Source organism: Hyaena hyaena, unplaced genomic scaffold, assembly GCF_003009895.1.
Source record: "Hyaena hyaena isolate Hyena2069 unplaced genomic scaffold, ASM300989v1 scaffold_161, whole genome shotgun sequence".
In the NCBI taxonomy this organism is placed as follows: Eukaryota; Metazoa; Chordata; class Mammalia; order Carnivora; family Hyaenidae; genus Hyaena; species Hyaena hyaena.
In genome coordinates this window covers 1744842-1760182 of record NW_024080792.1, presented here as the reverse complement: position 1 = coordinate 1760182, position 15341 = coordinate 1744842, and the positions used below count along the sequence as shown (strand labels likewise).

The 15341-nt window shown below is 38.3% G+C and overlaps 1 protein-coding gene across 3 annotated transcripts in view; it reads right to left on the bottom strand.

Annotated features, from left to right (window-relative positions):
• ASB15 (ankyrin repeat and SOCS box containing 15) overlaps nt 1-15341 on the bottom strand; it is a 53402-nt gene that overhangs the window by 20020 nt on the left and 18041 nt on the right. For 2 of the 3 annotated variants that reach the window (XM_039239688.1, XM_039239690.1), the window contains exons 3-4: nt 6625-6697; nt 5850-5922 (exon numbers count right to left, since the gene is read on the bottom strand). In XM_039239688.1, the coding sequence (XP_039095619.1) occupies nt 5850-5885 (36 nt within the window). In that variant the 5' untranslated portion in view covers nt 5886-5922; nt 6625-6697. Of the gene's footprint in view, nt 1-5849; nt 5923-6624; nt 6698-15341 lie in introns of those variants that run through there. The other variant, XM_039239689.1, reaches the window with a different exon arrangement.

Here is a 15341-nt window from a genome sequence, read left to right as displayed (position 1 = left end):
TGCCTTGAATTAAAGTTATTCTGTATTTGTGTTCAACCTCTGCTAACGACTCTATACTCTGTTCAAGGTAAGGGCTCTGACCCAGTCATCTCTCCACCCCTTGTGACTCTAGAAGGTGTTTGGTCCAGAAAAGCTTCTCAATAAACATTTGTTGAATTAAACTAGAGAGAATAAAATGTCACAAATGGAGTGCCCTTGCCTTTCCCTTAAGAAATTTAACAGAGCAAATAGAGAAGACATGAAGGAAACTTTAATAGAAGGAACTGAGATCTTCAAATATTGTTCTTCATGAGAAACTACTGTCTACTCTCACATATGAGGTGAACAGTTTCCAAAATTCCAGAACTTTAAAATAAGACAAGAGATAGGGTGGCTGGGTGGCTCAGTTCTTTAAGCGTCTGATTTTGGCCCAGGTCATGATCTTGTGGTTTATGAATTCAAGCCCCGTGTTGGACTCTGGCTGACAGCTGAGAGCCTGTAGTCTGCTTTGATTCTGTCTCCCTCTCTCTCTGCCCCTCCCCTGCTCATACTCTCTCTTTCTCTCTCTCTCTCCCTCAAAAATAAATATCAATAAATAAACATTTTTTCAAAGTTTTAAAATAAGACAGGAGAGGGCTAGTCTTACAAAAGCAGCTTTAGGCATTTGGAGAACTTCCTAACTGACTGGCTCATGGTTTTCTGGGTACTCTGGGAAATCTAACTCTATGGACTTGTGCTATCTGTGTTCCTGGCCATGGAAAGATCCTTTCTGATACCTTGGCAGAAGGGCATCCCTAATTGGTTAGGGATCCTCAGCTAGGGATGCTGGAACTGCTACTACATGGATAGGTGTGGTAAAGACCAGCTTTGTTAAGTGAGGCTTAGTTGTGGGAAATGCCAGCAGGTACATTAACCTGGAAAACAATAAGCAGAGTAAAAATGAACTCGTGCTTTCAAAGAAGAGTAAATAAAACAGAGGCTTCGGGGCTGATTTATATAATTTATTGATTTCTATTTCAACTCATCCTAATGCACTTTCTTGTTTCAACCAAATCAGACTCACCACAAATGGTCGGACAATATGTACACTACACAAATTTTCCTGGCTGAGGGACTCCAGCCAAATGTCCCCTAATGGAGCTGTACAGTCTGGCAGAGCGCTATGAATACCCCAAGGAAGCAACGTCTTTTTCTCATTTGCAACAAAGTGACTTTGGCCTGTGGGATTCCTGAAGTGAGTTGAGCATTTTTAACAAAAGGAAGTTAAACAAAAAGATGCCTAATTATTTAGTGTTTGGGATAATAAATTAGGAGAGATACCTTTTAGCAGCTAGTCTTCCAAACTTCTCCCGGAGTGGAAGGGTCTTAGGATTGGATTACTCTCCTTCGGGAGAGGTAAGAATACTATGGTGGCGATGTCCACGAGGCTTCCTGACTTGAACCTTCATATAGCTACTGTCTGGTCCCCATTTTTTGTTTTCTGGCTGGTTTTACAGGATAAGTTGTATGGTGTTACAGTCTAAGAGCATCATTTGTCCAAATTGAAGTAAGGACCATCTTAATTCCACCCCTAGACCAGCGACCACCATCTTGTGGTGTCCCTATTCATTCCCTGTGTAGTTCTGTCCATGACAAGCCACTGCTATTCACTGGCCCATCTTCTCTGAAGATAGACACACAAATGTAGATTATATCTCATTGGCTTATTTCTTCCAAATATCAAATTAAAGGAGTGTTTCTCATTACTATTGGGCCAGTCGCTCTGTCTTCTTGAGAAAGAAAATTTAGTAAGTGTAGAAAGAAAAATAGTTCTACGACTAGGTTTAATGATCAATATGAAATTATTTTTGATTCGTGGTACTTTATGAGCCAAGATGTATCATCTCTTTGAAATTTTACATTGTAGTGTGTCTTTCCAAAGAGAAAAAAAAAAAAACAAAATGGTTGTCCTTGGGCAATTTTCGAAACAGAGCTGATATTTACCACTTCTCATTGTTCAATTTTAAATAAGCTCAAACTTCTCCCCATGCTGATAGCTAGGGTGCCTGAGCTGTGGACATACTGCATGTGAACTCGCTGGCATCATTTTGATTGTATTTTTGTTGTTCTGCACCTGTGCCCTTACTATCATCTTGGAACATTAAAGAGAGAACAGTAGTGGTGTTGGGAGACTGCCCATGAGAGAGTAACAATATCCACCGAGTGTATTTCCTCACACGCTGATGTCTCAGTCTACTCGAAAAGCCAGGATGCACTCTAGGGGGCTTATTTGCCAAATATTGTCAAGTAGTATTTTATTTTTTATTAATTATTTATTAGTTCATTGTCTATCTCCTCCCCCTAGACTGTCACCCAATAAGATCAGAGAATTAGCCTGTATCTCCAGTGCCAGAGAAGTGCCAGCTCAAGGCTCGTGGTCTCTAAATGTGTGAGTGAATGAACGAATGAGTTAATAAAAAGCTACTAACATAAGCTAGGCCCTGATTTACTCTTAAAACTAACCATTGTATTCGAGTATGGAGTCTTTTTTCCAATGAGACAAACCTGATTGCCCTCTCTGTGCTTGGCTTCCTTTTTTTCACCTCTATGCTTCGATATCTTCTTCTTCACTCACAAGCCTCTCTGGCTGTTCCATAAGCACGGTCCATGCTACCTCCGGCCTGGCTCAAGACGTTACTCCTATAGTAGTAACCTGGCTGAGATTCTCCAGGTCCCCTCTGGCCTCCCTTAGCTGTGACTATCTCCTCTTCTATAATATTTTCCAATATCTGGATTTTTACTCTTCTGTATTTGCCTGGCAAATTCTTCACATATTTGCGTTCTGTTTTCTCACTTGGATTATTAGTTTTCTGAGGGAAGAAAATATCTTACTTTCTTTTTCTTTTCTATCTTTTCTCTCTACTTCTACTCCCAGTCAACCACGGCAAATGGCTCTTCTCAGTGGAAAAAAGTTGTTGACTCATTACGAGCAGACACACATCGAGTCCTTTGGACAGCACAATTAGATCATGAAGTTCGAGCTGTGGTATTGCCTGCTGCCTCTCTCACTAGTATCACTGTGGTGATAGGGAGGTTGCATGGCCCTGGGATTAGTAATGAGATCCAGACCCTTTTACCTATTTAAATCCGCAGCTCAGTTCTAACCCTGCTTGGAATTTGGACTTTCGGTACGGGAGATACCATAGCCTCCTTAAAGAACTGAGTTGATCTGTGAAAAGTTTTGCTTTTTATTTTTTGATGTCATTTTAACTACCATCCAGAAGAAAGTTATCTAAGACTCTTAACTGTTTTGTTTCCATTAAAACCGTAGGGTCAAAATGCTGAAGAAACCCCTACCGTGTCAAACAACTCATACCTTACACAAGCTGTCTCCAACCTTTTACTAACAGCCCAGGATGAAATAAAGATCTGTGTGCAAGTGCACTAAAGTGTCACAGAGACAATCAAAGAGCACCATTGGAATAGACCTAGAGACATCAAGATGCAATGAGAAGAGCAAAAAGAAGAGTTATGTGTATGTGTATCTCAAATTTAAAATGACCAGGATTCAATCCCAGCTGAAGGCTGGTAGTAGTCTATTGCCAGCCTTTATTTAAAATTCTTTAAATAAATCACCAACCAGGAATCTTAGGAAAAGCCAACTAATATTTTGACATCCTTTAAGACCTATTCACAAGTGCTCTATTTCTCAGTTTAATTAAATGACACTTCCTAAATAATGGTTTGCTGGTCTTGTCCTGGAGAAGCCCTCTAGTGAGATTTACTTATGTAAATACGTAGCTGCTTACAAACTAATTGAAACAACTGTGTTGGGCAATTAGCCTTTTCATTTAAAGCACTGGTTAACCATTGATATATGAATAAAGAATGGATAGATGAATGAATATGTATAATGGAATATTACACAGCCACACACCATTGTGTGATTGTGCCATTTGCCGCAATGTGGATGGACCTAGAGGCTATCATGCTCAGTGAAATAAGTCAGACTGAGAAAGTCACATACCACAATTTCACTCATATGTGGAATCTAAAAAACAAATACATAAACAAACAAAAAGCAGAATCAGGCTTATAAATACAGAGAACAAACTGATGGTTGCCAGAGGGGGTGAGGAAGGGGGGGGGCGGGGAGTAGAGAAGGAGTTACAGGCTTCCAGGTAAGGAATAAGTCATGGGCATAAAGGCACAGTATAGAGAATGCAGCCAATGACATTGCAATAGTGTTGCATGGTGACACATGGTAGCTACACTCCTGGGGAGCATCTCATAACATATAGAGTTGCTGATTCACTACATTGCACACCTGAAAATAATGTAACATTGTGTGTCAACTATACTGAAATTAAAAATATTTAAACAAACAAACAAAAAAAGTGCTGGTTAACCTTCCTTAAGGTCAAGAACACATTTGATGAAAGTAATGGCTTCTCTCTCCAGAAGGATGCATGTCAACTCAAAATTCTGCATAAAACTTTGGGGAATTCATGGAATCTCTGAAGCCCTGTCACATATCCCTCAAAAAAAAAAAAACAATCAAAATTTAGGGTTTCTAAGTGCTAAATGTATTATTCATATATCAGTAATTATTGGTTTATTTTACGGATGAGCCTAGTAAAATCCTAGATTTAGATAGTGGGAAAAGGGAAGTTTGGTGGTCATGTAAGTGTTGGAATATCTTTGGTAAGGGGCGCCTGGGTGGCTCAGGCAGTTAAGCATCCGACTTCAGCCCAGGTCATGATCCCGTGGTTTGTCAGTTTGAGCCCTGCGTGGGGCTCTGTGCTGACAGCTCAGAGCCCGGAGCCTGCTTCAGATCTGTGTCTCCCTCTCTCCGCCCCTCCCCTTATTAAAAATAAGTAAACATTAAAAAATTTTAAGAGAATCTTTGATAATAATAACAACTGTGATTATAATAATAGCCATACATTATTGAGCTAATAAGTAGAGTCTGGACAGATTATAGGTACCTTCATTTTTAAGGTCTTTCCAAAGCTGCAGAAAAACAACCCACAAAAAAAAAAAAAAGAAAGAAAGAAAAAAAGAAAGAAAGAAAACCACTTTGATCTTGCTCTTAACGGCCAGCTCTTAATGACAATAACTTCCAAAAATAAAAAGCAGCTTCCAGGGACACATAAATCTTTATCTTTGGCCCTCTGCAATAAGGCTTTATGTTGCTTAGGGTGGTCTAGGATGTCCTAAGCTTGCTTTCATTCTGTACTTTGTGTCTTGGAGTCTTAACATTAGTGTCCTTAAAAAGCGGATCAGCATACCAGTCAGTGCCTGACTGAAGTGGCCAGGAGGGTGGGATGGTGTTGCAAGGTAAGCTGCAGGAATGAACATGGGTACGACACCTCTTTGCATTGGATTCTCTACACTACCTCCAATCCATTTTCCATGCTAACACTGTACTGTTGATGAGTTTGTGGGTTCTAAACAGGGCTGGCTGTAAACAGCTCCCAGAGCGTACAATTCATTTCCATGCAAGGAAGGGCTTTGTGTCCATAAATATCACACTGCTCTCAGCATTTGTCTCCTCAGTGTCATTGGGTTGCATCAGTGAAAGACTTTGTCCTTTGCGGCTTATTGTCCCATCTTCCAGTGTCCCTTTCAAAGTGTCAACAGCACTATACTGGTCCCCAGTGCAGAACTAGGATTTCTTGGAATAGTCACTGAAGGTAGCTTGGGAGTGGACAAGATGGCAGAGGGCCTAACACCAAGTCTAGTGGATGGTAATGAGAGGGGATAAAAAAAGGGAAATAGAGTAAAATTTAGATTTCTTCAGTTTTATACACAGTCAGCTCAAATTCAATCCCAAAGGTAGTGCTGTGTGGAATGGGGGACCCTGAGACCCTGAGGCAATTTTCTCTCACCTTGAAACTGCTATGGTTTTTGAGGGATGTGTTCATCCACTGGAGGTCCCAGAAAGAGTCATCAGGATTTGTCCTATCAGAGGAAAGGCAATAGTTAAAGAGGGTTTTGAATTTTTGGTTTTGTCAGGAAAATATAGTTATTATATTCGAAAGAATGTTCCTTTTTATTTTCCTGCATTTTGACTTTTTATATGTGCAATTTTAAAGATAAACTGACATCAATATAAATAAAATTTTGTCATAACTTTGGTATTTATTGGTGGCTACACATTTTTGCTTTTTTTGAATCCGGTTAGCACAAAGTGGCAAATCAGATCAATGGCTTTGTGGGGCTGATTTCAGTGAGTTAACCAGTCCCCATGAGACTAAAATTCTCTGTCAGAATTGGGTTCCACCCCACGGACCCAGGTAACTGTATTTATAAGTAGTAAGTTACAGCAATTCCCTCTGTGTGGTGTAATCCTATCAATGACGGAGAACTAGACCAGTTCTTCCTCTGTAGCGTGACTTGCCCTGCTGATAAATTACACATGCACCCGCGGGCACACACACTTTGTCCAGGAAATGAGTGCTACCTTTGTTGACTCAAAGAGACCCAACCTGACGCTTTAGAAGAGTTCTAAGGAGGAAAAATGGACATATTCCTCTTGAGATCTACACGATCTAAGTATGATATCTTGTATGTGATAAGATTCACTAACTATTGGCTGAACAAATGAATAATTGAATAATCAAATAGACACTACTCTTAAAATTAGCAGATTAATGGATTCACCTTGTGTTTTGATGTCCTATGTTTTCGCAAGTTCACTTCCAGTTTTGCGGCTGCATTAACTGAGGCTCAGTTTCTAGGTAAAGAGACCAGTGACAAGGCTTGTCACACTTGTTTTGCTTCTCTCATATAACATTAGATATTTTTACTCTTACTATTGATTTCCACGTCAGATTCAGTTAAAACAGAGATGTAGAAAGATGTGTGCTAGTTCATGAAAATGATGCAAAGAACAAGAAGATCTAGGTTCATTAGTAGGTGGGTTTCTAGAGGAAGGTAAACGTAGAAAAGCAAAGAACAGAGGAAGCATGAGCCATGGAAAGGCAACTTATTAATAGATGTGCCCTTGTCACAAGCTAGAATGATAATATAATTTTTTAAAAGTCTTACCATTTGTTTATAATTCTAATTCTAGGCATCTATCTTCAAGCAATAATCAGAGATGTGGACAAAAATCTATATGTGAAAATGCTCATCTCAGCTGTATTTAGCTGCCGAAACATTAGAAATAATAGTGTCCAACATTTGTATAAGAAATTTGGATAAGACATTTTTGCATATCTAAGCAATGGAAAGCTATACAGTTATTAAAATTAATATTCTTAAAGAATATTTACTGCCAGAGATAAAGTGTCATATATGAGAATGATATTCATTTAATCAGATATGATGGCCACGTGGAAGGAACTAAAACTGCCTCTATGCAGCCAAAGCTTACAAAGCCTTCCAGAAAGCTGGCCCAGCATCTGGCTCATAGGCTGAGCCTTACAGGTCATGAGCTAGGTCACTTCCTGGTACTCCAGCGACCTTGGTGACTTTGAGAAGAGAGAAGTTTGCAGAATTTATAGTAAAGCAGGTGAAATCTGGTGGAGGGAGTTTCTTGGCTTAGAAAAGAACAGAAATCTGAAAGACTGATCCTTTTACTTGAGTCATCCAAGCACAGACTTTGTTACCTAAGTTATCCTATGTGTCTGCATGAGACCAAAATTTCATTTTCCACTAATTAGTGAGTGGCAGCTGTTGAGGAAAGTAAGGCCGCTTGTTGAGAATAAAATAGCTACATTTAGTTTATGCAGGTGAGTTTATGGTAAGTAAAAAATGTTTTGACTATATTAATTAGCTATAATAACAATAAAAATGAAATGTCCCTAGACCTTAATAAAAGTATTGTTATGTACTCTACATGTCTATATATATTCCTATATATTTGTAAATACTATATACATTGTATATATACTACTGTATATACATGTTCATTTGACATGACAGAAGTTCTGCCTGGGGCTCAAGTCAAATCTTTTCCTATTCAAAACTCAAACAATAATTAGCCATTGCATTTCTTCATAGTTTAGTTTGACATCATATACAGGCCATTGATTTCTTTCATGGGGAGACAGTTGGGTGTGGCAATTCAAACTTTGTTCAAAACCTGCCCACTGGATTAGCCGCTGCATTAACTGTGTCCAATGTGAGTAGTCAACAAGCACTATGTGTTATCATTCCATGGTTGAACTCCTCTGGAATGAGGAACTAGAATTCTAGGGGTTGTTTGGCAGTTTTAACTCAATTCCTCACCCTTGAATAGGAACTCTGACATATTCATTACTTCCTTCTTCTTCCTTTTCTCTAGAATCATCAGACTTCAGAGCTGACCATTAGGTAGCTCCACCTATAAATTCCATGTACAACAAGCCCTGCAAGTAATTGTCCAGCCTCAGCCCTCAACACCAAAGTGACAGGAAGCTTACTATATCCCCACAGAGCCCTTTGGTTAGCGTTAACAGTTAGGAAAAAAACATTTAAGTTGAATCCATCTCTTCAAATCATTATTCTATGATCCTAGTTCTATTCCTCAGAATTACACTGATTAACTGTCTTTCTTCTGCTACATGAGAGCCCTTAAATCATTCCCCAGGAAGGCTGTTAAGTCTCCAGTGAGCCCTCTCCTCTTGAGGCTGAAGAACTTTTCTTCTTGTGCCATGGGTTCACCTCCCTCCGCCATCTTGATTGCTTTCCTGTAAACACATTCATCATTCTTTTCTTTCTAAAAGTGGCTCTGGACCATGGGCTCTGATGGCAGCACACATCTGACTACAATAGGTGTAGTCAGATCAACACAACATTATGCAGGGAAGACCATCTCCTTTTTCCTAGACATTATAAATTGGTTAATTTAACCTAAGCCCAGATGAATTTGGAGACTGTCATGTTACACAGTTGATTTGGATCCCTATCGGCCCAAATTGTACATCTCATATTTTTTCTCACATCATTGCTGGGAAAGTCTGTTCAGGACTCTTTATTCAACCCTATTACATTTCTTTCTTTTCTTTGCTTTTCTTTCTTTTCTTTCTCTCTTTCTTTCTTTCTCTCTTTCTTTCTTTCTCTCTTTCTCTCTTTCTTTCTCTCTTTCTTTCTTTCTTTCTTTCTTTCTTTCTTTCTTTCTTTCTTTCTTTCTTTCTTTCTTTCTTTCTTTCTTTCTTTCTTAATAATTTGACCTTTATTCCAGTCTGCCAATATCTAATGCATTTTCTATCCCTGCAAGTATTGTTCTACTTACAGCCCTATTTGCATGCCTTCTATATGTCCATCTGCACTAGTAATAATGATAAATGTTGAACAGAAATTGGCACAGGACAGAGAGGACTTCAGGTTGACACTGATCTATTATTTAGCACTCTTCAAGAAAAGCTGTTTATCCAGTTACAAATCCTCTGAAATACATCACTGTCCAGTATTAACGTCTCCTTTTTGATAACAAGACCATCGTCAAGAAATACTGTCAAATACTTTGTTGAAATACAGATGCATAATGTCTATTACATTCTCCTTCTCTGACCCACCAGTTCTCAGTGATTATTTTTTTTTTTCTAAGGATTTTCAGACCATCCTATTCATTCATTCAAAAATATGTGTTCAGTGTCTGCTATGCTCCAGACATAGTGCTAGACACAAGACAATAGGATCCCTGCCTGCAGGGAGTTTGCTGCTTTTAAACAATGCATTCTAGACTTTTCCCCAGAAACAACACAAATCGCTCCCCTCCCTTCCAAGGTTTGGCAGATAGTCAAGCACATCCTCAATAAAGATTTGTTTTATTGAATTTGATAATTATTATAAGTAACATCTATTGAGTACTTACCTGTGACATGCATTATGCTCAGTAGCTTAGTTGATTCTGATATTTAATTTCTATAATACACTTTCCCCTATTTTACAGACAAGGAAACTGAGGCACAGATTTGTTGGGTAATTTGCTCAAACCTGCACATAATGGTGAGTGGTGGAGATGTGGGTATAGGTATAACTCCAACTGTTTGGCATTAGACACTCACATACTGTAACCAATGACCCATCTACTATAATAGAATTACTGAAAAGAAGGTCTCGTTTTGTATTCCAAATATTCATAAGTTTTCTAAGAGTTTAAGCAAACAATCAGCAAACCTACCAAACAACTTTAGTGGAAATGTAAATATTTTAGGTAAATTGTCATTTGAAAACAACTATTCCCGTAGAAACAACAGAAGTGTAAAATTACTTTATGACAACAATGTCCTCAGCACAAAGCAGTGTCGGGACTTCCTCGTCTATATCACTACTATTTCACAGAAATCATTTCATGTTAGATGTAGAACTTCCTTGGAAGTTATGTGTTCATTTAAGAGCCAGATGGGTGATGGTCACAGGTAAATTCTAAAGACTTTCCAATCTCAAGATTCTCTGATTTATTTTGCAGAAGCAAATTTCCAATTCTACTGAGTTCCTTTTTTCTCATCTGATTTAAAAGAACTTAAAGGAATTTTTTTATTTGAATATAAAGCATCCATCTTTTGCTATAAGTAATAAAAGAGCCCTGATAGAAATTTTTTATAATTATTCACAAAAATCATTTAACGTTTTACTCAGAAACCAGAGCCATCTAAGGCCCCTCTGGGATTCCAATGGTATATATTGGCACTTCCTATAGGCATATTCATGCTTGGTCTGTTTTTCTCATGATATTATTATGCTTCGTGACTATGCCATCGAGTTAATATTCTATAAACAGACAAAAACAACCCTGCTTATATTCTGTGATTTAAAAGGCCTCAGAAAGGCAAACCGACAGGTGATCAATTGGAAAGAAAAGTAATGAGAAGCTACCACAATATGTATTTCCATCTGTTTAAAATATTCCCGATACTAAACTACTTCATAAGCTACTTGGTGAGGTACAGATCAAATATTTCATAATCTCACCTTTTGGAATGATCGTCTTGTCATTCTTATCCAGGGCCTTGCCTTCCTAAACCAGAGGAAGTGCCTTGGAGCCAATGTGTTCCTCTGTGTATCTAAAATTAAGTACCCAGTTGGTGGTTAAATAAAGATCTGACCTTGGGCAACTGAAACATAAGCGGTTCCTGGCACACTATGAAGTATTACCCATGACTTCTCTAGACTCTCATCAAAAGAAACATAAACCCACAGAGGTATAATAAGATTATCTGTGTCCTGATTGGTTCAAAGATTGCTCATGAAAACAAATCATCTGCCAACCCAGCTGCGATGAAGTTTCCTGCAGAGGGAACGAAGTAAAATCACTTCAATAGAATTTTTTGTCTTTTAAAATTAGTTGTTCAAGTGACAAAATTGTGAGTCTGTGTGACTGCAGATCTATATCCACTTGTAATCAATTTTAACACACACTGCTTCTCATTCTTCGTCTTTTAGACCCCTGTCAAATCTCACTAAATACAACCATCTTAGTGTATGAATTTACTGTCTTTCATTTCATTTGCATTTAATACCTGCCAGTCTGATAGTCAGATGGGGATACAACATTCAGTGACACCTAATCTAATCAGAAATGCTTAGGTCAGGTTGTAAACACAGATACGTCTAAAGAAAAGTGAGCAGGAGATGTAAAGCAAGAAGAAAATCAGGATTTTAACTGGGGAGGGTTGTTCATTTTCTATTTTAAAAAATCCATTAAAGTTGAATGTCTTGCTGATTTTCTGATGAAAATAATCTGCCTTCAGTTTGTTTTGACATGGCTATCCTGGGATTAGCTCAGGCCACTGTCAGCATTCACAAAGCCATCTGGCTTCTGTCCCCACCACTCCACTAAGAACTCTCCTTAAGGGCTTTGGTGACCTCCTTGTGTCTAAAGACACTGAGTTTATTACTTTTCAGACATTCCTGGATTTCCTGCCATTGGTCTCTCCCTTTTTCCTGAACTGTCTACTTAGGCTTTGGGGAGCACTATATACTTTTGTTTTTCTTCTATTTCTCTGATTCCTTTCTGAGAACTTAGGGTTAATGAATAAACACGTCGATCGTAATGAATTTCCTAGTTTTATTTCAAAATTTGGAATACCATTAATGTGAAATCAGAGGTCCTAGCTTTTTGTGATAAAAGAGGCTATATTTCAGTCACCCTTGGAGCAAACTCTGAGAGAAATATTATGTATTTATACCACTATTAAACTGTAATTTGAAATAGTTAAGGTTGAAGGTTAGAATATTGTGGATGTTTTATAACTATTAATTTGGAACTTTGCAATAAAACATCCTTACAGAAGACAAACAGCACTGTGAAACTTTAATTTTTATACAATACTTTTAACTTCCAATATTAAAAATCCACTTGAAGGTTTAGAGTATAATGCAATTTGTGGATTAAATCTATACCAAACATTTAAAAATGTGGTTTGGCACATTTCAGGGACACCTCTTGTCTTATACCAACCAATCTATGCCTGTTTTATCCATTTGTATAATAGTTATTATCGATCTCCTTAGGTCACACAGTATTTAAAATAATGCTTAAAAAACCCCAAAAGGACAAAAAAAGTGGGGTTGTATGGAAAATAAATGAAAATATGTTACTGATAATGTAGGCTTATGAATAAATCTTGCCTTACCACTTATTGTCTCTGTCACCTCAGATTTGTTATTTAATTTTCTGAGATTCAGTATCTTCATCTGTAATGTAGAAGTGGTAATAGTAATAATAACCATTATAATAAAAATAATAATACAAGGACCATGACACCCACCTTTTTTTTTTTAATGTTTATTTATTTATTTTTTGGGAGAGAGAGCATGAGCAGGGGAGGGGAAGAGATAGGGAGAGAGAGAGAATCCCAAGCATGATCCACACTGTCAGCTCGAACCCAATATGGAGCAAGCACCCAATGCGGGGCTCAATCCTACAACAGTGAGATCATGACCTGAGCGGAAACCAAAAGTCAGCTGCTTAACCAACTGAGCCACTCAGGTGCCCCAGACACCCACCATTTTTTTTTAAATGTTTATTTTATTTTTGAGTGAGAGCAAGTAGGGGAGGGGCAGAGAGAGGGGGACAGAGGATCCAAAGTGGGCTCCGCTGCTGATAGCAGCCAGCCAATGTGGAGCTTGAACTCATGAACTGCGAGATCATGACCTGAGCCAAGCCGAGCTCTCAACTTGCCTGAGCCACCCAGCCTCCCCAGACACCCACCATTTTTAAGAGGTCTATTCCTCAAATAGTTCATCATCATCTCTACATACACACTGACACATGCTTTGAGTAAATTCAAATATTTAAAAGAATGATCTGTTCATAATGCTCATAACCATTTCCAACATTTGCCTGTTTGGGAAGTTGGCTTTTCCTGTTGACTTTCTCAAAACAGAAACAAAGTGAATCTGATTTTTAAACAATGGACTTCTAGGTTGCGTGGAAAGGGTGTTTCAAGCAAGGTGATCAAGCAGTGAAGGGTGATCAAAGGGTGAAGGACTTTGGAAAGGAAAGGGTGATCAAGCAGTGAAGGACTGTCAAATTCTGCTACTGTTGTCCTGAGGAAGGCACCTATAATGATGCTGACATCCAAATACATGTCCCTTATTATCTATATATGGCAAGAAATGCGTGTCCTGTTTCACAGTGATAATTATAGCGACTGATATGAAGAGTCTTAGGTTGAAATGGTTGAAGCACAGCGTTACAAGCACTGTCCCTAGAAGCACCCATTTTTATTTTGGGAACAAAGGATTTGGGTAGCATGGTATGTTAACTTGCAGAAAGCAGTGTGGCATCCTGGCCCTCATGTTGAAGGCGCCTGCTGCTACTTCTCACAGGTACTCTGTGTTCCTGCCAACGTGGGGGCTTGCTGGCCTCTTGACTGTGAATTAAAAATACAGATCTTGCTAAGATTAGCCAAACTCGTACAACTCGTACAAAGCCATTGATCAGATCCTTTGTGATCCAGCCCATTCTTTATAAAAGCCTTATCACAAATGCAGCTTTATCTTTGCCTTCTGGGCAAAATGGTGTTACCCAGACTCCTCAGAAAATCCCGCTTTGCTTTGTCCCATTATTTTGCAGTTTAGTAAGCCTTATCTATGTACACCTCACTTGGTTTCGTTTTGAAATACAGTGCTTCCTAATGTATGTCAAACCCCCCACATAGTATCATAACTCATGGAAAAAATGAAAAAAAGAAATTTCCAATTTTCTCCTCCTCCTTCTTCCTTTTCTCCACTTGTTCATTATTTTGGTCATGGGGAGACTGTGATTGAAAAATGCAAATTTTATTATGGTTGTGTATAAAACAGCAGAAAAATGTGAGAAAAGGAAATCCTTTATTTCTCATGTTCTTCCAAGGACTTTGATCATTGGTTGTTTGCTTTTGCTGTGCTTTCTACTGTTTTGTTTTTGTTTTTGTTTTCTTCAGTTATGAGTCCAATGTATTAGCGCCACGCTCTGTAAGGGTGCTGATGTCACAGGCCCCTGAAGAACCTGTATTGTTGACATCACCCCTGCCATCTTGTTTCCATACAGCAGCACGGAGGCAGGTGACAAGCGAGTGGTTTTTAGTGCAGTACCCCGGTAGGCAGCACACAAACCCCATGGTGCGTGAAAAGTGGGGAGAGTTCTTACTGGCACTTTGTTACACTTACCACTCTGTCACCAGTGTCTGGCAAAGTGCTTGTTGTGTAGAAAGCACACATGAAATACATGGTAAATGTTTGCTAAACACAGTGACTTGTTCATATGGGTTAGCAGTTATTTCTTATGTAATTTAAAGGTTAATTCAATTAAAACAGAGTCATAGTGAATTTCAAGAAAGCAGGTTGATTTCTTTCCATGAAAGAAGGTCAAGAGCATCTAGAGTCAGAATCCTGGATTAAAAGAAAGCAGGGAATTTGTATTTTGATTTCAGATGTGTCCATGTTTTTGTGAATTAAGGCAAATCACTTAAATGCCTATGTCCTGGTTTCCTCCTACATAATAATTCTGCTCTTGATATTTCACATCATTGACATGAGAGTAAAATAGGAGCATAATTATGGAAGCTCTTTGAAAAAATAGTAATCACTCTACAGATAGAGTACTTGCTATTATAGTTCAGTTCACCCTTGAAGGTTTGAACTGCATGGATCCACTTATATGTGGATTTTTTTCGATATAGTACTATAAATGTATTTAATCTTATGATTTTCTTAATAATATTTTCCTTTCTCTAGCTTACTTTATTGTAAGAATAAAATAGAAAACACATATGCAAAATGTGTGTTAACTGTTGATGTTATTGGTAAGGCTTCTGGTTAACAACAGGCTATTAGTAGTTAAGTTTTGAGGGAGTCAAAAGTCATATGCGGATTTTCAACTGCATGGGGGTTGCCGTCCTTAATCCCTGTGTTGTTCAAGTGTTAACTATATTATATTTCTGTCCTAAAATGGACAATAAAAG